This window comes from Simochromis diagramma, unplaced genomic scaffold, assembly GCF_900408965.1.
Source record: "Simochromis diagramma unplaced genomic scaffold, fSimDia1.1 OVJJ01000362.1, whole genome shotgun sequence".
NCBI lineage: Eukaryota > Metazoa > Chordata > Actinopteri > Cichliformes > Cichlidae > Simochromis > Simochromis diagramma.
Window position 1 is genome coordinate 52,309 of NW_024386815.1, and position 23,681 is coordinate 75,989.

At 41.2% G+C, this 23,681-nt stretch overlaps 1 protein-coding gene across 1 annotated transcript in view; it reads left to right on the forward strand.

Moving 5' to 3' along the window:
- The window catches only part of slit1b (slit homolog 1b (Drosophila)), an 83,668-nt gene that overhangs the window by 41,913 nt on the left and 18,074 nt on the right, over positions 1 to 23,681 (forward strand). Inside the window, exons 5-24 of the mRNA XM_040027159.1 lie at positions 4,112 to 4,183; positions 4,349 to 4,420; positions 4,689 to 4,760; positions 4,899 to 5,062; positions 5,151 to 5,298; positions 6,887 to 6,958; positions 11,139 to 11,210; positions 13,043 to 13,114; positions 14,703 to 14,846; positions 14,939 to 15,102; positions 15,420 to 15,443; positions 15,568 to 15,712; positions 16,738 to 16,812; positions 17,163 to 17,306; positions 17,912 to 18,055; positions 18,145 to 18,311; positions 18,477 to 18,615; positions 19,661 to 19,729; positions 20,585 to 20,656; positions 23,378 to 23,449. Of these exons, the coding sequence (XP_039883093.1) occupies positions 4,112 to 4,183; positions 4,349 to 4,420; positions 4,689 to 4,760; positions 4,899 to 5,062; positions 5,151 to 5,298; positions 6,887 to 6,958; positions 11,139 to 11,210; positions 13,043 to 13,114; positions 14,703 to 14,846; positions 14,939 to 15,102; positions 15,420 to 15,443; positions 15,568 to 15,712; positions 16,738 to 16,812; positions 17,163 to 17,306; positions 17,912 to 18,055; positions 18,145 to 18,311; positions 18,477 to 18,615; positions 19,661 to 19,729; positions 20,585 to 20,656; positions 23,378 to 23,449 (2,103 nt within the window). The remainder of the gene's footprint in view (positions 1 to 4,111; positions 4,184 to 4,348; positions 4,421 to 4,688; positions 4,761 to 4,898; positions 5,063 to 5,150; positions 5,299 to 6,886; positions 6,959 to 11,138; positions 11,211 to 13,042; positions 13,115 to 14,702; positions 14,847 to 14,938; positions 15,103 to 15,419; positions 15,444 to 15,567; positions 15,713 to 16,737; positions 16,813 to 17,162; positions 17,307 to 17,911; positions 18,056 to 18,144; positions 18,312 to 18,476; positions 18,616 to 19,660; positions 19,730 to 20,584; positions 20,657 to 23,377; positions 23,450 to 23,681) is intronic.

Sequence of the window (23,681 nt, forward strand, 5' to 3'; positions counted from 1 at the left end):
TGCTTTCTGTGTGGAATTTGCAGTTCTCCTTGTACCTTTATGGTTTTCCTTTGGCCACTCCGGGGGATCGTGGCTCAAGAGTTGGGAGTTCGCCTTGTAATCGGAAGGTTGCCGTTTCGAGCCCCGGCTTGGACAGTCTTGGTCGTTGTGTCCTTGGGCAAGACACTTCACCCGTTGCCTACTGGTGGTGGTCAGAGGGCCCGGTGGCGCCAGTGTCCGGCAGCCTCACCTCTGTCAGTGCGCCCCAGGGCAGCTGTGGCTACAATGTAGCTTGCCATCACCAGTGCGTGAATGTGTGTGAATGGGTGGATGACTGGTTGTGTAAAGCGCTTTGGGGTCCTTAGGGACTAGTAAAGCACTATACAAATGCAGGCCATTTTACCATTTACTCCCACTTCCTCCCACAGTCCAAAGACATGTGTGTTAGGTTATCTTTGGATTCTAAATTCTCTGTAATTGTGAATGTGAGGATTAATGACTGTCTGTTAGCCATGTAATGGACCAGCAACAAGTCCAGGGTGTAACCTACTCTTGCCTACTGACAGCTGGGGTGCGCTCCAGCTTTCCTGCAAGTGGCTGGATAGAAATAAATGTATTAAACTGGTGTTTATGAATCACTTCAACACAGTTTGTGGTTTTGTCACAAACTGCTGCAAACCAAGAAAACTGCAAAAGTCTTAAGCCACCCCCCATTTCCCCCCCTTTTTTTAATTAATTATTTTGTGCTTCATATTGTAGTCAAAAACTGCTGGATAGTTTTGCTGTACTCTTAGTGTTTCTTCTACATACTGCTTGCTGACACAGTTACAGCTTGTCTTGCTTGGACCCAAGCACAAAACCGAAATCATAGCACCCTTGGAAGGACTAGAAAAGCATAGTTATTCATTCATTTAACATATAGCTGGATGGTTTTGATGACTTGTACTATCATACTGCAACAGGGACACTTGGAGCTGTCACTGGATAATTCTTTCTTTTGCTGCATGACGTCTTTCGGGAAATCATTGCTTTAAAGCATATAACAGCAAAATAAAAAGACCAAGAAACATGAAAGTAAGTAAGTTTTATACATCCTATACAGATGTATAAAAGGAAATACCTCCATAGATGGAATGACTCTATGACGAATAAGAAGGTAGCAATAAGCGAGACTTAAACTAACCCATGTTTGAAGGAGACAGATAGACAGAGAGGTGATGTGTTGTCAACGAGCAGGAAACGAGTGGGAAAGTTTACCTTTCTCACCCTCCACTGTGAGCAGGAAGGGAGGGATGGAGGGATGAGGAGGATATTGAAACGACAGGAGACACCAGAGAACAATAAGAGGATGAGGAGGAGCGAGGAGAGACAGATCCAGAGACACAACGGATGAGAGAAAGGATCAGAAAATGAATAGAGGAGGTAGCAGGAGACGGAGAGCAAATATTAAGAGACTGCCTACTGTCCACACACACACACACACACACACACACACACACACACACACCCAGCTGTGACCAGTCTGTGTTTCCCTCCAGTAAACATCATATTCAGCCTCTTTGTGTCCTGGCAACAGAATCTCGATGACCTGATGAGGAAGCATCTGTGTTATTGAGTGTGAGTACCAGCGTGTGTGAGCCACAACACGAGGGTGCTTTCTGTGATCACTTTCCATATGTTTGTGTTTGTATCATGTATTTAGAAAAGCATTTTATTTTTCATTTATTTTTCTTTGTTCCACTGCTTTCCAAGTCCAGTTGGAGGCATGCATGTCATACTTGTGCAGCTGATGGCATCTTCTTTTCAAAAAGTCTTTTCTTAAAAAATATTTACCTCCATTAATTATTGCAGATGTTCTTTATAAGTTGAACTCCATCCGTTTGAATCAATTCAATCTGGAAACTCTTCAAAAACAAGCTGAAAGTCTTAAAATATTGTTTTTCCTGCAGCTTGTATTCAAGAGTGGATGTAAAGATTACTGGATATGAACAGACGACACAGAGGAATAATGGGTCTGTGTGGCATGTTGGCCTTGAGCACTTTCTGAAATGAAGCAGAAAAACTGTATGAACAACTGGACTTCATCTTTCCCCTCCTCTGTCTCTCTCTGTCTACATCACCATAACAGTCCATTGTTATTGGTGCTCTCTCTCTCTGCCTCTGACTTATATGACTCACATGTCTATTTTTTTTTCTTTTAACCCATTTCTGTTTCTCTTTATATCTGCCAAACTTTCAGTTTGTCATATCACATACTGAACTACCTCAACTCGATTTAGCCTATAACTTCTGTTCTTGTTTCTCTCCATAATCACTCTTGTGTCCTGTACCACCCATCCCCTTTTAACATGTCCATCCATCATCCTTTTCTGCATCAGTCTGTTCATTTACTCTGTATATCCCCCATCACCTTCTTCACTGCTGGTTTCATGTGTCAGACACTGTTGAACTTTATACTTCAATAAAAAGTCTGCTTTTTCAACTGGCCTCAGGGGTGTCAGAATCAGTTTTTCGCTTTTATAATGTACTGCTCTATGTATGTCTACAAAGAGCTGGTCTAGCTAGGCCATAGCTGTGCATAAAGCTGGTTACAGTATTGTGTGGCACAGTGTTCGTGAATGCAGTAACAGAAGTTCTAAAAGTACAGTACATTAGTATAAGATTAATTTGGTTAGCTGGTTTGTCAATTACTTGACTCTCCTCCTGTGTTCAATCTGATTTAAAAAAGATACTTTCTTGCTTAAACCTTAAACCTATACTGGCTGTCTAGTTCTCAATAAGTGGGTGTTTCCTCCTCTGTCAGCCTCTGGTTTGACCCTGACATTAATGGACTGTGTCTGAGGACCTGTAGGGCAGCCAGAGATGATGTACATCCTCTTCTGTGGTTTGTCTAACACACACACACACACACACACACACACACACACACACACACACAGAGTTTTGCTTTTATTTATTGGTCTCGGTTGCTGTGGCTCACCTGTCTGTTTCTATGATGTCTAATCGTGGCATTGCATTTCTACTTATTTTTTTTATCACCAAAGCTAGTCAGTAAGTCCCGTGACCTTGGTCTGTAAGCAGTCTGCCTGCTGCCTCTCAGACACCTTTTCTGGAGGAACTATATTAAGATAAAGAGGACTGGTGTTTCCTTAGTTTATCAAATAGGAAAAGACCATATGTTTTATTAAATGCATGTAAACATACACTGTGTTGCCAAAAGTATTCACTCATCACACCAAATCATTGAATTCAGGTGTTCCAGTCACTTCCATGTCCACAGGTGTACAAAATCAAGCAGCCAGGCATGGAGACGCTTCTGGGTTTGCTCTCAGGAGATCAGTTAATTCCAGTGTGGTACTGTGATAGGATGCCACCTGTGAAACAAGTCCAGTTGTGGAATTTCCTTTCTAGTGAATATTCCACAGCCAAGTGTTAGTGATATTATAAAAAAGTGGAAGTGAGTGAGAACGAGAGTAAATGAGCCACAAAGTGATAGGTCATGGAAGATCAGAGAGCAGGGTCAGTGGAAGATGAGGCACATAGTTTGAAAAATTTCAGAACTCAAACAAATTCACGTTTTTGACCATTTCATGCTCCCAGCTTTGTTAGAACAGTTTGGGGATGGCCCAGTACTGTTCCAACATGCCTGGACACATGTGCTCAAAGACATGGATGAGCAAGTTTGGTGTGGAAAAACTTGACTGGCCTGCGCCAACCTGACAGAACACCTTTGGAAGGAGTTAGAGTGGCGGCTGTGAGACAGGCCTTCCCGTCAATCAGTGTCTGACCTCAAATGTGGTTTTGGAAGAATGATCAAAAATTCCCATAAACAGACTCCTAAACCTTGTGGAAATCCTCCCCAGAAGCGTTAAAGCTATTCTAGCTGCAAAGGGTGGGCTGACAACATATTAAACTCTATGAATTAAGAGTGGGGTGTCACTTAAGCCCATTGTATGTGAAGGCAGACAGCAAGCATCCAAAGCTCAGCTCGACTGGTTTGGTCAAATGTAATACCATGTAGAGCATCTGCAAGAATTGCCATGTGCTATAGCAAACTCCTGGATGTGGAGTCAACAAGTTGTATCATTGCATCTCTTACAGAATGAATTTCCCACTTTTCTTTGTTTTTCAGAGATCTAAGTGAAAATGCCATCCAAGCCATTCCGAGGAGAGCTTTCAGAGGCGCAACAGACCTTAAAAACCTGTAAGTGAAGATAAAGTGTTAAAGGAATGGGTGCAGTGGAGATAACGGTGCAATTTGCTACTGTCAAGAAATATCACGTCCGTAATTAGAAGACTGAGTGGTTGGCTGGACCGAGCCATTAACTAAATCTACATCATATTGGCTTTGTGTTCTTTTTATTATCAGTCAGCTGGATAAAAACCATATCAGCTGTATTGAAGAGGGGGCATTCAGAGCTTTGCGATCTCTAGAAGTCCTGTGAGTAATCTAAGAAAAATAATTTCTCTGATGCTCTTCTCAAAACAACTTAATCTCTCATTAAAAAAAACTCCTTTGTTTTCTTCTGCTCTCTTCATCTTTTCTACTGCCATCATTTTTCCACTGGCTTCCGTGCCTATCAACTCTCTCTTGCTTTTTATTGTTCCATCTCTTTGTTCTCACACCCTTCCTTTCTGTCCTTGCTGTTATATTTAGTGTTGCCTCTTCTTCTCGTCATTGCTAATTTCTCTCCTATTTTTTCTTCTAGCACACTGAACAACAACAACATCAGCAGCATTCCAGTCTCCAGTTTCAATCACATGCCAAAGCTCCGCACCTTGTAAGTGCCTCACCTTTTTCAACTTTTTTACCCAGAATGCCACATTGTTAAGTCTGATTTCATCTCTGTCTGTGTATCTGTCACCTTATGTTTCACCCACCCCTCCACTACTTCTCAAATGTATTTTCCTTCCCTCAGTCGTCTCCACTCTAACTCTCTGCGCTGCGACTGTCACCTGGCTTGGTTGTCTCCATGGCTACGGCAGCGGCCAGCTTTGGGCCTCTACACTCAGTGTAGCTCTCCTCCCACACTGAGGGGCCTCAACCTGGCCGAGCTGCGTAAAAGTGACTTTGCCTGCTCAGGTACAAGAGCCCGGCGATACATGAGGCTTTGATCCAAATGCGGATGATGATGCAATGTGTGAGAAATTTTTTTCTTCCTTGTTTTTAGGTCACAGTGGCAGTGCCTTCGTTCAGCCATGTAGTTTAGCATCTGGGTCCTGTCCTCCAATGTGCTCCTGCAGCAACAACATTGTGGACTGCCGTGGGAGGGGCCTAACTGCAATCCCTGCCCACCTCCCTGAGGGTATGACTGAGATGTGAGTATCCCACAAGAATTATATATAATGATATATGAATGACAAATTTTGTTATTTTGTATCTTTATAGCTTGCTTTCAGAACTCAGATAAAACCTACCAGCATAAAGTGGGTTTCTTACAAGCAAAATTGTGAACCATGTAAAGCTGCTCCAGAGGGGTCCCAAAAGAGAGTGAAAGTCCCCACAGGTTTATTAGATGGAAAGAAATACTACAGTACATGTACTTACTCTGTGCCATGTAAAGGAAGAAATGTTACTTATGTCATTTTGCTGCTTCATCACATTCTTTCCGGTCACTTTTCATATATCCAACATGGAAAAGTGGTTTTTCGGATGCTTAACCACACTCTCTCTCAACTCTGCTGCTCTTCTGCCAGTAGCTAGAATGCAGTAGCGTGACACGCACAGCTGGCGATAACTTGGACAAATCTTATAGATAGATTTTACAGGCCATTACATGTACTTTACGTCTCTGCCAATACATCAAATGTTCTGATGTGCAATCCACCATTAAAGGATGTGATTGTCCTCACTGCAGCAAAGAGATATAAACTCATGTTTCCTTGCAGAGAAGGAAACCGTTATAAAGTGGAATCATTTTGAGTTGCATTCTTCTCTGCTAAAAGTTTGAAAAGCTCACACAAATTCACACCAGGCCTGAATACAGACATCTACAGAAAAACCACAGAATTCTGTGCAGTCATGGTTAAACAATTAGCTCCATTCCATATTTATGTTATTATTTAGGCACCCAGTTTTCAAAGGCTCACTGCAATGATTCAATTCTAGTACTTTGCAATCTTTCTAAAGAACTGTACATCTCAAGGCAGTGTGAAATTGTCAATGTTCGTGTCCATTTGTCACGCAGACATGCATGAGAAACGTCAGCAAAACAGTTTGATATGAACTGTGGTAACAAATACTGCAACACTGGCCCTGAAGCTGTGTCTGCACAGGAAGCTATTTGCATGATGGGACCACCAAAGAACACAGAACGTCAATGACATTATACATTGACAAAAAAAAAGCATTGGCAATGCAAAGTGGGTGGATACCAAGAGTCTTTTTTTTTTTTTTTTTAACTTTCAAGTGGGTGATTCAGAACACACAATGGCACTGTATGACATATGACCTGGTAGTAAATACAAAAGCAGGTTACCTTGGCATCCACACCCTTAATCATCTACTGGCCACGAACCATCAGCAACAAAGCCATCCTCAATGAACAAATTGCTTCCTGTGTGAATGCAGCTTTAGTAACCAGCTCGAGTTCTGCATACATTTTTTAATAATTTCATATGGAATCTTTTTTTATGCTACCTTTCTCATATTTTTTACCCTTAATTTTGGTTTTCATTCATTGCTTAAATTTAAGAAAATGTCATGGCTTGCAATTACAGAAAAAGAGCATGTTGTTCTCATGTAAATGAAAAATAAATCATATATCGTCCCTATTTCACAATTAACAACAGGGCCATGTTTTTGTTTCTAGTTAGTTGAATTTTTATCCCACCAAGAAGAAAACTGATGTTGGCTGCTTGACTCGTGTGCAGTGTTTCAAAGTAGCCTCTCTGCTTTTCTACCCAGACGTCTGGAGCAGAATGGCATCAAGTCGGTTCCCCCAGGCGCCTTCACATCCTACAAGAAGCTCAGGCGAATGTGAGTGCTCCTACAAAGCTTTATATCATCATACTTGCAGTTAAACACTTCCAAGTGTCAGTTCAAATTGAAATAACACTAGCAATGCTTTCTATTGAAATTTAAATGTTTATTACAACAAATAAATAAAGGACTAAGATCACGGAGGGGATCAATAAGGGAGCAATCAAAAGAAGCTTTTTCTATATATTTTAAATCTGTCCTGGGATGCCGACTGCCATCGAAAAGGTGATAAATGGATGGAAATTCATTGAAGAAACACACTGTCGATTATGTACTTTTTGCTGTGTTCTTGGCGTTGAGGACTTTAATATGAGGCAAATCAAACCAGCTCTACTGGCCTCATACTGGTTTTAATGTGGTAAAATGTCAATAATGGACTGGTTCTGGTAATAAGGTTAAATACGCTCACTGGGCACTGAGAGCACTTTTTAAAATACAAATCACATTCACCCACTCACACAGGCATTTAGTGCTTTGTTTTGTTGCCTTGATTTTTCTAACACATGTACACACTACCAGTCAAAAGTTTTAGAACACCCCAATTTTTCCTGTTTTTTTATTGAAAATTATACAGTTTAATGTCTCATTGCACTCTGAAATGAAAGCAAAGTACAAATAAGCAAAGTTAAAAAAGAACAGCTTCCATTTATGTTCCTTTTATGTTTGTGTTAACTCCTGTTCTGTATGGACAGCTAGATGCTGAAGTATGATAACTGTAACACTTGCAGTCATTCCAGTGTTGTTCCAAAAAAAAATACAAAATAAAAACACCGGCCCACTTTAACCCCTGACTATGGCACACGGTGTTGCCTCTTTGATGTTTTTTTATGCCACTTTCCCTGGTGATTAATACACAAACGAGACTGAGATCCTGTGTTTCTGTTTAGGCTCAAACAGGTTTGATGTTTTAAGACTCGCAGTGACATGAAGTAATGACTCCCCTCAAATATGTCAAAGTAATGAGTCTGTTTTCAAAATGTAAGGAGTAGAAAGTACAGATACCTGAAAATTTGACTTACAGTACAGTAATAAAGTATTTGTACTTTGTGACTTCGCACTGCTGATCAGCCATTGGCCCCCTCCTTAAACCATACCGGCACACACATGACCCATTTTAGTCCACTTCATTTAACTTTTTTTTGCTCCACCTTTCTTTGTGCAGAGTACGTTTAAAGTCAGCTATGCCAACTGCAGCAGGCTACAGAATTCCTGCCCCTGAGCTCCAAATCAGCCAAAGCCATTACATTTTTTCTGCCTCCAGAGGGACAATGCTTCAGGGAAAATTTTAATGTTCTAGAGTCTGATTTGCCAAGTGGATCTCTCTTTTCTTCTGTCTCCACTGCTCACTGAGCTGTGGTTTTCCTGCTCAACAGAACATACAGCCCCAGTGGAGTTTCAGCATCGAGGAGCATTTGATTTATATCAGCCTGCAAAGACACAGAGTCCTCATTAGAGGCTTTTTAGGGCTCTTACATGATAAATCAAGTGCATATCCATGTGATGTGATGTATATGTTTAAAAAATGCTAATCTGACCACAATAATAATGTTCCTGGCTTCTTGACCTTCTATCCTGTTTCACATTTCTTTCTTTCTTCTGTCTTTGCGGTTTTTGTTACTTCCACTGTTGCTGTTTTTCTCTTCTTCCTCTTCTTCCTTTGCCCATTTCCCTCCTCAGGCATTCTGTCTCTCTCCATCTTTCTCTCTCTGTGGTTTTCCTTTTCCTCTTAATCTTATCCTCTTTCCCCTCCTTTGCCCTCTTCCATCATCACTGCGAGACCATCCCGAGCACCAGGAGGGAGGGAGGGGGGTTTGATTACATTACCAGGCTGGTTTAAGTGGTTTGTCTGAAAATTTATCATGACAACTGAACAACTGACGTGTGGCAGCAGAACAAGGATTTTATAATCTAACATATTATGGTTTGGCATGCCAGACCGAATCAAAGATATAAAAACTTCAACTTGGCCAGAAAAATAGCTCCTCTGTTCTGACATGAAAAAAGTGAAGCTCTTAGCCAGTCAATTCAGAAAGTGAGGTTTCTTATTTTTATAGGTGATTTTTATATAACCTGCTTTCATTTCGAGATCAGAAAAGAGAACTGTTAGTGCTGCACTTTTTGCCTTTAATCCTTTAAAAAATAACACAAATTATTTGCTATGTACATATGATGCTTTTGGCTAAATGCGTTTACAACAAAACAAAATCTGTATACCGTATTTACCGCACTATAAGGCGCACGTAAAATCCTTAAATCGTCACAAAAATCGACAGTGCGCCTTATAATCTGGTGCGCCTTATGTATGAATTTTGGTTTGTGCTTACTGACCTCGAACCGGTTTTATGTGGCACACTATGCTCAAAAATCTGTCAAAAAAAGATTTTTAGTGCCACTTTTTGGAGCATTACGGTTACCGTTGCCAGGAGCCTCGCAGAGTAATACGTACTGTGCTTCAACACAACATTACCGTGTTGTGTGTGTATAACGACTCCAAAATGGCACCCGCGAAGAGACACGCTTACGAAGCTGATTTTAAACTTCGAGCAATTAGTTATGCAGAAGAGAATGGAAATAGAGCAGCTGCCAGACAATTCAGCATTAATGAGTCCATGGTGCGCAAGTGGAGGAAGCAAAAAGATGACCTAAAACAAGTAAAGAAGACCAAAAGGAGTTTCCGAGGGAACAAGGCGCGATGGCCGCAGTTAGAGGACAAAATTGAACAGTGGGTTATTGAACAGAGAACAGCAGGTAGAAGTGTCTCTACAATCTCTATTCGACTCAAGGCAACAGCGGTAGCACGTGACATGCAGATCAACGACTTTCGAGGGGGACATTCTTGGTGCTTCCGTTTTATGAAAAGGCATAATCTCTCAATCCGCACAAGAACTACTGTCTCACAGCAACTGCCAAACGATTACAAAGAAAAGTTGGCCATTTTCCGCACGTACTGCCAGAATAAGATCACTGAAAAGAAGATCCGGCCAGAACACATCACTAACATGGACGAGGTCCCCCTCACCTTTGACATCCCCGTGAACCGTACTGTCGAGAAAACAGGGACCAGTACGGTATCTATACGCACCACAGGGAACGAGAGAGAGAAAATGAGCGAGTGGCTGAGGGAAGTTTATGTCAAGAGACCGGATGGCTTTTTCCACAAATCTCCGTCTCTTTTGATCTACGACTCCATGCACGCCCATCTCACCGAGGCTGTCAAAACCCAAGTGAAGCAAACTAATTCGGAGCTTGCCGTCATTCCGGGTGGATTAACCAAAGAACTCCAACCACTAGATATTGGTATCAACAGGTCGTTCAAAGTTAAATTACGAGCTGCGTGGGAGCATTGGATGACAGAAGGCGAACACACATTCACCAAGACAGGGAGGCAACGCCGAGCGAGTTACGCCACTATCTGCCAATGGATCGTGGCTGCTTGGGCTAAGGTATCAGTCTCAAGTGTCGTCCGAGCTTTCACGAAGGCTGGAATAATCACTGAACAGCTAAGTAACAGCAACGAGACTGATTCGGATAATGATGAGAGGGATCCGGGCATGCTTGATGCCGAAATTGCCCAGCTGTTTAACTCAGACACTGAAGGTGAAGAGTTTGATGGATTTGTGGAAGTTGAATGTACTGGAAATGTAAGTGTATTGTTCAATATTTGATGTTTAACAGCTCAACAATGTTAAGAGTTACTGTGAATGAGTTGGTTAAATTTTAACTCATCCGATTGTTTTATTCTGCTGAATGCACTTTAAACGCCTTTTAATCCGGTGTGAGAGGGATCCGGGCATGCTTGATGCCGAAATTGCCCAGCTGTTTACCGTAACTCGGACACGGAAGGTGAAGAGTTTGAGGGAATTGTGGAAGTTGAATGTACCGTACTGGAAAAAGTGTGTATTTTTCAATATTTAATGTGTTACAGCTTAACAGTGTTAAGAGTTACTGTGAATGAGCTTAATAAAGGTCGAGTTATTTTTTGTTTGTCTTAATGCGCCTTATAATATGATGCGCCTTATGTATGAAAACAGAGCCAGTCTTCAACAGTGCGCCTTATAACCTGGTGAGCCTTATAGTGCGGTAAATACGGTACATGAGTTTTTTCATTTTCTCTCCAAAATAAATCTAATCGCTAAGTATTTAAATGTGTTGGGCATTCATTGTCTTTCATTCCCAGTGACCTGAGCAACAACCAGATATCTGAGATCGCTCCTGATGCTTTCCACGGCCTCAGAGCTCTCAATTCACTGTGAGTAAGCACTCTGCATCTGATTGTGTAAACTGTTGGGTGTGTTGAGAGTGTCTTTACCAACACGTGTTTACATGTGTCTGTCCACTTTATTGGCTATATCTCCATATGTGCCCACTGCGTCCATGTGTTTAAGCATCTGTTGGTATGAATAATTTAAAAGTGGCGCCTGCTCACTGTACAGAGAATTCTCCGGAAACATGCAAACAATCACAGCAGGCGGTCAGCCAGCATCATTGCTGAGTGTGTGTATGTGTGAATAAGTTTGCGTGCATATACTATACACGACAGCAGTGTGATGTAAATGTCTTCTCTTCTGTTTATGGACTGTGAACGTGTGCTTGTGTGGACTGAATAAGACTTACTTTTGTTTTGGCGATGCAAATTTTGGGGCGATCGTGGCTCAAGAGTTGGCGGTTCGTCTTGTAACCGGAAGGTTGCCGGTTCGAGCCCCGGCTCGGACAGTCTCGGTCGTTGTGTCCTTGGGCAAGACACTTCACCTGCCGCCTACTGGTGACAGCCAGAGGGGCCGATGGCGCAATATGGCAGCCTCGCTTCTGTCAGCCTGCCCCAGGGCAGCTGTGGCTACAACTGTAGCTGCCTCCACCAGTGTGTGAATGTGAGAGTGAATGAATAGTGGAATTGTAAAGTGCTTTGAGGGCCCCGAAAAGCGCTATATAAATGCAATCAATTATTATTATAAAATTTTGCGTCTTAGTTAGGGATGGGTATTGATAAGATTTTCACGATTCTGATTCCATTTTCGATTCTGTTTAACGATTCGATTCTTTATCGATTCTTTTTAAAAAAGGAGAGCACTAAGGTCGATTAGCTTAGAACTTTGTTTTATATCTTCTCTTTGAACAAGATAGAAATTTAGGAGTAACATGGCCTTACAAACCCAACAGTGAGATCTTAAGAGTTCCAGCCTACGGCTCTTCAATGGGTGTCACAGGGTCCCCAGGAAAAAAAATTGTAAATGTAAAATAATAAAATAAATATTCCTCTGTAGCAATAACAAAGTATAACATAAATTATTCTGTAGCAATTACACAAGAATATCCAGTAATGTCCCTGCCTACAATTAAACACATTCACTTACCGAAAATCGGGGCATCTGCTGCGGCAGCCTTTTACCACAAACTTAGTCACTGCTCGGCGACATTCGTCTATCCTGGCCCGAAAGGAGACGCTACCAGTAGACTGCAGCGAGAACTGCCAGCATCTGAGCCAGCCAGACGCTGTCTGTCTCTTTCATCATGATCACCTAAATGCACAGTAATGGCAGGTTTGGTAATAAGGCAGATCGCGCTAACATAATATGCACTGTTAGTTGATTATTTACCTGCCGCATTAACGGGAGAGGATGTGCAAACGTTACCGCTGCTGCTGGGTTGAGATTCACGAGTCTGGAGCAGAATTAAAAACATGACATTCATTTAAGGTTATCACGTGTTTTGTGAGCAAATGCTTTTGCATATTCGTAGTGTTTCCTCCCTTAAATGAAGTATCTACTTTGCAAGTATTGCAAGTTGTCCTGTTGTCATCCGTTCTCGTAAAGTAAAACCAAACTTTTGAGCGTTTGAGCCGCCATGTTTCCTGCCAGGTAAATGACGCTCCGCAACGTGGTGACGTCATTCGGGGAAACTGGAATCGATAAGGGAATCGTTTGCAAAAATGGCAAACTATTCCAAGGAATTGAAACAGTGGGAACTGGTTCTCAACAAGAACCGGTTTTCAATACCCATCCCTAGTCTTAGTAACTGTTCACAGACTGATGAAGCACTTTTGATTGCAGAATACAGTTAAAGACTTTTTTTGTTTGTGTGCAGAGTTCTGTATGGCAATAAGATCACTGAGCTGCCCAGTGGAGTGTTCGATGGTCTTGGGTCTCTGGAGCTGCTGTAAGTCCAAACCACAACATGCATATATTTGTCTGAACTGACTGTGTTTTAAACAAATCCATTTCAGGTGGCAAATATTTTAGAAGGAGCTGCATGGAAACTAATGCGGAAACTAGTTTTTGCCAAGTTAATTATGTAAATCTGCTTCTCATAACTGACTTGAATACCCCCTTTGGTAAAACACTGCTGTACCTATGATGAAGTAGGTAAGGTACCACGAATGAGGTAATTAAGTGAATCATTTGATAATAGTCGAGAGGTGGAGCTCAGTATGATGACTGAATAATCTGGCAGTTGTCGTCTTTCCTGTACATTATTTCATTTTTTTAAAATTTAGTAAGTATTTGAAGATTCCTTGTGGTAATGTTTAACTCTAAACCGCTGGAACCAGTGACAAAAAGGAAATGGAGAGGAATCTGAAAGTTAGGGACAGACTAATCCTCATCCTGGAGACATATGAATAGACTTCAATGTAGGTTTTTGGAAAAAAAAATAGCAGTTAGTCATTTTGTAATTGTACAAATGTGCATTTTTATCCATGACACTCACAAGAACAACAAAGAAGTTTTAAGGAGTTTTACCTGTGGTTGTACTATTGGTTGTTTTACGCACACATCCTTTATACATCAGGCTCCTGGTGTAATTTAAAATACCTCCCTCCTTGTTTGGTTTCTTATTTTGGAAAAATCAGGGCTCCAATTCTGGGCATAGAACACAAAATAGCATTGCAGCAGTTTTTGTTTTTAAAATAAGAGACGTTTGCAAGTATTCAGATGCTGGTGATGAATCAGCTCATCATGATTATGTACACTACTATAGAAAAGTCTTGTTAAGCCACTAAGCCCCAAACTCACCTATGAGTCATAGAAGCATAAACAGGTACCTAATTCCAGGGATGAACCAGTGTTGCATCTACACATACCACAACTTAGAAAGTAACCTGTTTTAAAATTGTATCTTTAGACACTTTGTTACTAAAGTGTAAATTGATGGATTTATTTATAGGGCTTTTGTACCCAGGCACTCAAAACACCTTATACAACTCCATCACCTGTTCACACACATTCAACAATCACTTTTTTTTCTAGCTCTAAGTGCTATCTAACATTCACACTCCATCGAGCTAATCAGGAACACCTGGGGGTTGTCTATCTTGCCCAAGGATACTTTGGCAAGCAAACTGGAGCAGCAACTTTTCAATTTTTAGTCGACCTGCTCTTTCTCCTGAGCCTCAGCCAACCACAAGCAGCCTGTTACAGGCATCTTTTGCAGGCCTAACAAGGTGATTCCTAGATAGCTATTAGGTGTTAACTTGGCAGATATTAACATAATGTGCAGCTTGTTGTTTGAAACCTTGAAGAAACTGAACAAGTGGAGGACAAAAGAAGAAGTGGTTGGCCTGAAAAACTATCTCCAGCAAATGAAGAGTTTGTGAAAATCATGTCCTTAATAGTAAAAAGAAAAAAGGCTCACTAACAGACAAAACATAGAAAAAGGGTGGCTCAAGACTTGCACAGAACTGCATGTTAGATGATTTATTCAGAGTATTTTGTTATGATAATTAAGTGTGTCTACTGTATTGCTTAAGGTTGCTGAATGCAAATAAAATCCACTGCATCCGAGCCAACGTGTTCAAAGATCTGGAGAACCTGGCTCTTCTGTCGCTGTACGACAACAAGATCCAGAGTTTGGCCAAAGGCACCTTCAGCTCGCTGCGCAGCATCCAGACACTGTGAGAAAATACATGCGTGCTATTTTAAGTTCTGTTACACTCTATTCAGTCTGATCTGACTGATGTTGTTCCCTTTTGTAATTTCTCACCAGACACTTGGCCCAGAATCCCTTTGTGTGTGACTGTAATGTGAAGTGGCTGGCCGACTTCCTGCGTTCAAACCCCATAGAGACCAGCGGTGCACGCTGTGCCAGTCCTCGCCGCCTTGCCAACAAACGCATCGCACAGATCAAGAGCAACAAGTTCAGATGCTCTGGTCAGTCAGTGTCTTCTGTGTGTGTGCGTGCGTGTGTGGGTGTGTGACTGGATGACAAAGATGGAACTGAGACGAGGAGTGAAAAGTCTGGATATACTTGCTGCATCTGATAGTTTAAGACTGCCAGGCCTGGAAAGCTAAGCGCAGCTTTGCATTGTTTCAGTCCTCCTTTCTGCTGTAAGTGTCCTGCTGCCACCTACAGCCAAGTCAATTATGTGACGTGTGAATGTGTGTGTGTGTGTGTGTCTGTGTGGCTATTGCTCTGTTGAAGCGTTCACACATTTCAACTGACACAGTTTGCTTACTTTTCATGACAGCCAAGGAGCAGTACCACATCCCAGGTGATTTTGTGTTTGTATATTCATATATATTCTGTGTATGTGTGTAGTTAGATACATCAGTCTCTGATTGCCTCTATGTATCAGTAAGAACTTGTCTGTCTATCCTGTCCACATTTGGGTCCAGGCACTGAAGACAGACGTCTAACCTACGAGTGTAACAGTAAGCCAGTGTGTCCCGCTAAATGTCGCTGTGAAGCCAATGTGGTCGACTGCTCCAACCTCCGCCTCACTAAGTTCCCGGAGCACCTGCCGTCCTCCACTGAAGAGCTGTGAGACCCATGCCCACAAACACACAACCCACGTTAATAATATTCCATGCAGTCCTGGATTGTATATGCCAAACAGACTTTGCTGCAAATGTTCCAGTGCAAGAGGGCTTTTAAAAACAAAAGTATTATTTACCTTTGACCTTATTTTTGACCTTATTCCCTTTTACTCTTTACATCCACCAACCAAAAGAAGCACACAGCTAATTCACCTTATAGTTCACACCCTGTCATTAACGGTGTGGACGGGAGTGCCTGTTAGTGCACCAGCCTACCGCCACTGACAGGCGAATGCTTCCATCTCCACAGTAACAAGCCTATACAGTAATAGTTGGTGGGCGTGGTTATTTTTTAAATAAAGTACTTGCTATGTGAACCTGCTTTTATACAACATGGTTTAATGATTTTTTAAAATGTTTTTTAATCAGCCAGGTCATGATTTTTGAATGAATGAATATTGCTGCTGATGTTTTTTTCAAATGTCTTCTTTTGTACCATAAGGTCATCTAGTCACATTCTATTTAAAAGACGTGGATATCACTACAGACGATCTTTATAACTGGGAAACTCAAACACTCCAGATGGACAAATAGCACTTTGTTTCCAAGGAGAAAAACATGTGGTTTTTGATTTTGAGGTCAACCGTCCCTTTGAGCATTACATTGATGATGATGATGAAATTTGTCTTTCCGCTGTATTAGTCAGCTGTCACATAATTTATCTGGAATAAGCTTATATTTAAAGTGCATTTTAGTTTGGGATCATTTAGGATTCATTGTTCTCTATTTACCCTCATATAGTCACACCCACACAAATTCAAATACATGCTCATACCCTGTACTGAACATAAAAACACACACTGTGCCAAACTATGTCTTGGATATCCGTGTTGACATGTGTATGTGGATTCCTGCTGCACGGATGAGCACTCAGCACGAAACATGCACACATACCAAAGTCACTCTTCCCCTTGTGATGTTGTTTTCCTCCATCCTCTTCTCTGTGATCTCTCTCTATGATTGTCGCAGGCGTCTCAACAACAATGACCTCTCCGTGCTGGAGGCCACAGGAGCCTTCAAGGGCCTGTCACAGCTTAAGAAAATGTAGGTCACCATGAAAAATGACAAATACTGTGACGAATGGCTGCTCCATCTTCAAAAGAAACTTTCAAGAGATCTTATCTTCTGGCATTTTCCAAGACCTTAGTGGGAAAGGGGGTTCAGAGAAAACTGTATGTAGTGACTTTGCATGACTGGATATTATTAGAGAAAATGCACAGCTTCATGTAGAGTAAAAACACTGGACACATTTTCAAAGTAGTAAAGGTACTAAAAGTTGTGTGAAACTTTTAAGGCTGAATGATCATGCTCAGTTGGGTTTCTGGCAATGCTGTGAATCTGAAAGAGCTGTCAGGAAGCAGCTGTTATGTTGTGTGTTATCCTTCTCACTTCAGTAACCTGAGCAACAACAAGATTTCAGAGATTGAGGACGGCGCATTTGAGGGCGCTTCCTCAGTGGTGGAGCTTCACCTGACAGCCAACCACCTGGAATCTGTGAGAGGGAGCATGTTCAAAGGCATGGAGGGCATGCGTATGCTGTGAGTTTGATACATACATAGAATTAGGTCACTGTGTATACTAAGCTCTCAGCTTTATTTTTAGGGGTTCAACAGTTCAGAAAGTTGCATCACCTTTGAGAATAACAACAACTCTACTGTGCAGTCCTATTTTCAGGGGCTCAAACATAGCTGGACAATTAAAGAAAAGACTGTTTCACAGACAGGTGTAGTCTTTAGCTTTTGTTATTTCTCCGTGAATTGAGCATGAAATTCAAAGTCTGGCAATCGCTGTTGCTGTGAACTCACAATCTGAGCTCAACAGTGATTTCAGTCGCAGTGAAATGGGCCATCTTCAGGCTTTAAAAACAAGCCAGAAACATCAGAGGGACAGAAGAAGTTTATGAGTGGCCAAATCAACAGCTTGGTGCACTGAAGGGGGAAAAAGTTAAGAACAGAAACATAAAAAGCAAGAAGAAGCGGCTGAGTTGATCTTAACCCAAAGGAGCTGCATTTACCTTGCTGAAGATAAAACTAAAGGATGAAAGCCAAAGCTCATTTTATTTATCTTATGAATATGAAAAATCATATTTGAGGGAACTTTGCATAAAACATGTCTGTCCTAAAATGTCTCTCTCGCTGTGTAGGATGCTCAGGAATAATAAGATTAGCTGTATCCATAACGGGAGCTTCACCGGACTGACCAACGTCAGGCTGCTCTCCCTGTATGATAACCAGCTGAGCACCATCCTCCCTGGAGCCTTCGACACACTGCCCAACCTGTCCACACTGTTAGTGACACACCCACAAATACGTGCAGACACACTCTCTGTTTGTTTCCATTTATCTTACCTACCTACCATGTCGGCTTGCCCATCAGAAACCTTCTGGCCAATCCTTTTAAATGTGACTGCCGTCTGTCCTGGTTTGGGGCGTGGCTTAGAAGTCGGCGAATCGTGACAGGGAATCCTCGCTGTCAGGGGCCCGCTTTTCTTCGAGAAATCCCATTGCAGGATGTAGCTGTGCCTGATTTCCGTTGTGAGGATGGTATGATTGGCATTTTATCTATAAGCAGAAATCTAATAAGTGTAATAAGCATCGCCTAAAAATGCATGACAGCAAAGTTGTCACGCCTTGCAATTTTTTTCTGAGAAGCACTGCCATTGAAAGGTTGTTGTTTGCTAAGTGAAATTGCCCCCCCTGTCTGTTCAGGCGCTGTGCTCGAGGACAGCAGCTGCGGTCCGGGGCCTCAGTGTCCCAGCCAGTGCACCTGTATGGACACAGTTGTGCGCTGCAGCAACAAACATCTGCAGGCTTTGCCTAGAGGACTGCCCCGCAACGTCACTGAACTGTGAGTCTGACTGCGCGGCCAAGACAAAAAATGTTATTTCTTAATTTGCTTTGAACATTTAAACTGCAAAACTCACTAAAATTGGCAGGCATCACAATTCTATATTAAATAAAATATAGAATAATTAAAAACAGCCATAGTAAATAATGCAGTCTTGCCAGCTTCTGTGTTGGCCCTAAACTGACTCGTTCAAGTTTAAACAAAGGAAATGAGCTTCATTTTTTCAGTGCAGATAAATTGGAGACGTAATTGATTCTACTTAATAGAGTCACAGATTTATAGTGTAAAACAGGCATATACAATACATTTATGTGAATTATCTGTGGTATCACTGTTTTTTTGTAGTAACCAGGCTTTTTATAGCAATTGTGGTTTTCTTGTTATTAAGTGTCTCCCTGAAATTAACTAAATTCATTGAGCCAGAAAAAAATCAGGAACCTTGTGACTTTGTAATTATGTCAGAATTACTCACGTATTTGCATGGATGTTATTTACCAAACAGGCTTTTTTGCAGATGTTGAAGTATGTGAGGGCTCCTAAACAAAAGTTTTATTTAGCCTTGACTTTATTTGACCTTATTCCCTTTTACTGTTTACATCTACCAACCAAAAGAAGGTTGTCAAACACAAGGCTCAGAGGCCAGAAGTGGCCCGGCAAAGACCCCAGTCCACTGGATAACATTGGAAACTGTGAAGGAGGACGTAAACTTTGGAATTTTCAAAACCTGTTTTACAGCTGTTCCTACTGATAAAAACCTCACACATGCCAATACATACTACACCAAATTATTTAAGTAATCAATAAATAAACCATTAGAAAACATCCTGTTTTCTCAGTCTAGAATAGAAATGTCTGTTTTTTACAAAGGGTCGTTAATGCATAGTTAAGCGAGCTTCTTTGGTCTGGCTCACTGAAGATCGAAGTATGGCCTGTGAGTTTGACATCCTTAACTTAGAACCTTATCTTAGAATTTGTTTGATAATCTCTGTGCATTATTATTGTTCTGTAGAAATGCACAACAGATCTTTGTGTTTTGTCCCCTCAGGTATCTGGATGGTAACCAGTTCACCAGCGTTCCCAAAGAGTTACCTGCTTTTAAATACCTGCAGCTTGTGTAAGAAACACTTGACTGAATCCTTCATTCACCCTCACGTGCCTCCTCACACTCAGTTTACCTACAGCTACATCTGCTACCACACATGCTTACAGCCTCTCATGTTGGTAGTGAAAGCACTTTTCCACCAATGAAAACATCTACTACAGTGAAGAGGTTAATGCAGTAATATACAGTCATGCTGACGCACATACTCTTACTATTTTCTTCTTTGCTGTGGAACATTACATTCTAGGCGAAGCACTGAGGTTTAGATAGTGACCAGTGAACAGCCGAAGACTCGTACCTCATTTTTAAAAACAAAGGACGGTCAAAGATTCTCAACACAGACTGAGGCACATTTTAGACCAGCTAACTAAATGATCCTGACAGTCACACACTGCTAGAAATGCAGCTGAAATCAGAAGCCAAAAAGAAGAAGCAAAAGTAACACTGGTTGCAGAGCAGAACCAAATATGAATTAAATTGTTTTTACAATTTTTTTAAAAGTTTTATGAAGAACATGTGACACTAATATCAATACCTTCAAAGTAAATTTGAGAATAAGGTTGCACATTTTGTATGTTTGAACACTTGTACAGTTGTTACAAAAAAAGCTGCAGACAAACTCAGTGCTCAGCATCTTCTATTTGTATAGTCATCCAGCAGGGGGCGCTGTAGACTGTGTAGTGAATTCAGTAAAACACGCACACAGCTGAGGATGATGTGATCGGTTCACTTTAATAATGAGCAGCATTTTAGTTTTGTGTGTTACTATGTTACAGTACGTGTGCTAGTGTGTTTGCGTCTGTCTGTGTTGTGCAGTGGGACCTCTGCAATGTGTATACTGACTGAAACTGACCTTTGCCTTTCCAGTGATCTGAGCAACAATAAAATCAACTCCCTGTCTGATGATTCCTTCTCCAACATGAGCCAGCTCACCACACTGTGAGTTCATACACACAACTGTTCTTGGTCAAGTGTTACAAGACAAATCAGCACATACACAATGGGCATCAGAAAGATGTCAGTTCACTAAATCACTGCTGTTACAAAACAAAATGCTGAAAAAATGAATCACTTTGAGAAAAATATTAGCTTATTTTAAATTTGATGGCAGCAATAAATCTGTTTATTACTGTGCAGCGTCCGGTCTGTCTGTAAACATGTGGAAACTGAGGAGAGCAGCTGCTGGACTTCTGGGAAAGTTGCCATTTTTGTAGCTGTGATCACTGTGATATTGGGTTTCATGATGCTCCGAATGTCTTTTCCCTTTGTTAAACATGTGGACTGCCAGTTCAGCACTCAGGCATTTCTACTATGAAGCCATGTTTGTCAGAGGTCAGCTGTGGGGGAAGCAGGGAGTGGACCCAAATGCACTCAGGAGTCTGAATTTAAACCCAGAATCCAACTTTAATGCTGATAGTTCACTGGAATAAAAAACAAACTCAAAAAACTGAGGCAAAGTATCTTTCTGTATTGATGGTGCCTTTCCTCATGTCCAAGCAGCCAGTTCCATAGGTACTAATGCACCCGTATACTGTCAGTATACGGCAGTATACTGACACCTTCTCTTTAGTCACAGCACCCAAATTTATTTTAGAAGAATTCAAAATTTAGATTTTTCTGACCACGGAACAGTTTTTTCCTTAGTTCATTTTAAATGATCTTTGGTCCAGAGAACAAAGTGGTGATTGTGGATCATACCACATCTCTACCACATCACATCTTCTCCTTGACATTATAGACCTTTATCCTTCATGCAAAGAAAACTGTTTACTGACCAAGCCCAGCAGTGATGACAGAATTAAGCCTGTTTCTAGTGTAGTGTCCCAAGCATCCAATTAATTCATTTTTCAGCCTTGTCACATGCACACAAAGATTTCTCCAGATTTTCCAAATCTTTTGAAATTATTATGTACTGAAGGTGATGTGATATTCAAAGTCTTTGCAAATTTACATTGAAGAACATTATTGTGAAATTGTCAGAAACAGAAATTTCTGATAATTTGAAATACTTTGATATCCAGTCATGTTACCAATTAATCCAGTTAGTTGGAAAATCCATCTGTTTCTCTTTTTAGTGCCACTTGTGTTTCCAATCTTATGTTGCCACCATCTTTTCTGAAATGTTTTTGTGGACATCAAATTCTAAATGAGCTGATATTTTTCTTAAAATGGTACATTTTCTCGTTTTAAACCTTTGATAGGATTTCTGTGCTCAATTATGAAAGAAAAGTGGGTTTATGAGATTACCATGTTGCTTTTATTTTATTTTTTTTAGTATGTAACCCCTTTAAAATGTGGTGCGTTTGGAGAGACAGATTTTTAAAAGCTAGAATGCCCCAGGCTGCCACAACACTGGAGCCTTTGCTTCACACAAAGCAAAACAAGAGTAATATTTTGAACTCTAAAAACAAAACGTTCTTCTGGTTTGCAACACATGAAATGTAATGATATTGTTTGTAGTGCTTCTCGTGTTAAAATGAAAATGCTTGTTTTCAAATGTTCATTTCTTCCCAAATCATGAAAAACCTAAAGTCGACCAACTAATGGTGCTAAAAATATTTATTTCACCCCTGAGGAAAGGTCATTGGGTTGTAAAAACCAGACATGGCAGTTGTCAGCACATTTTTACTCTGCTTGTGTACAAAGTGGAAATCTTACCCTAAGAGAAAATTGTGGCCAGAAAAAGAGTCTTGGAGGCCATCGAAAAAAGATGTAGTCACTGAATTTCCACAGCATGTTTCAAGGATGTGGCCAGAAGTTCAATGAAATGATTTTTGTTTTGGGCCTTAAAGTCTGTTTAAAGGTCCCAAACAGAATAAAGGTAGATAGAAATGTGTTACATCTCATAAAGCACCTCGAGTAGACTCACAGGAGTCAACATTGGGTGAAGGTGAAAACTTCAAGTTTGAAAAGTTAAAAGGAGTTCAAAACAAGCAATCTTCCCAGACCTCTGTTTTCCACTCTTCGTCTCTGGTTGAGGCTAGAGGGTTCAGACTCCAAATCTTCAGCCAAACTGTCACTGTCCATCCATTCATCCATCCATTTCCTACTACTTATTTGGGTCACAGGGCAGCAGTCTAAGCAGAGATGCCCAGACCTCCTTCTCTACAGCCACTGCCCTCAGCTCTTTCAGAATGAAACCACTACGTTCACAAACTAGCAAAGAGACAAGATCTCTTTACCACGTCCTTGGCCTGCCCCAGGGCTTTACCGACAGGCTACTGAGGAGCTCCAGCATCCTAGTCACACGCCAGAACCACTTAAACTACTTAAACATGTTGATTTGCAGGAGCAGTGGCTTTAGACACCCTGTGGAGGAAGCTAATTTCTCCTACTTGTGTCTGCAATTTTATTCTTTCTTAGTCCACTACCCACAGATCATGGCCATAGGTGAGGATAGGAATGTAGGTCTGTCTGACCTGTCTGTGAATCTTCAATTTCACTCTCGTTCAACTTCCAGTGCTGCAGCAATTTATATCCATGCATTCATGCAATTTCTTAACTGCTTATCCAGTTCAAGGTCACAGGGGGCTGGAGCCTCTTCCACTGCAAGAGCAGTCAGACTTTACCAACTGCTGCTGTGTGGGTTGCATTGTGGAGTAAAACACACATCATCTTTGGTTCTGCTGCATTTAATTTGATTTTTTTCTTCTCTTCCAGGATCCTCAGTTACAATGAACTGCGCTGTATCCCTCCTCTGGCACTGGGTGGCTTGCGCTCGCTTAGACTGCTGTGAGCACACACACACACACACACACACACATGCACACGCGCTCACACACACACACACACACAGTATCATACTTGCGACATGCCAAACCACATCACTGTCACTTCTTTGCTTTATAATAAGCCATCATCTGTTTTAGGACTTTAAATGTCCCTCTGTTGTTGAGGTGAATGAGAGTTGCTGTCAGAGTCACTGCGGTCACTGAGTTTTCAGTTTAACTATTTATAACCTTTT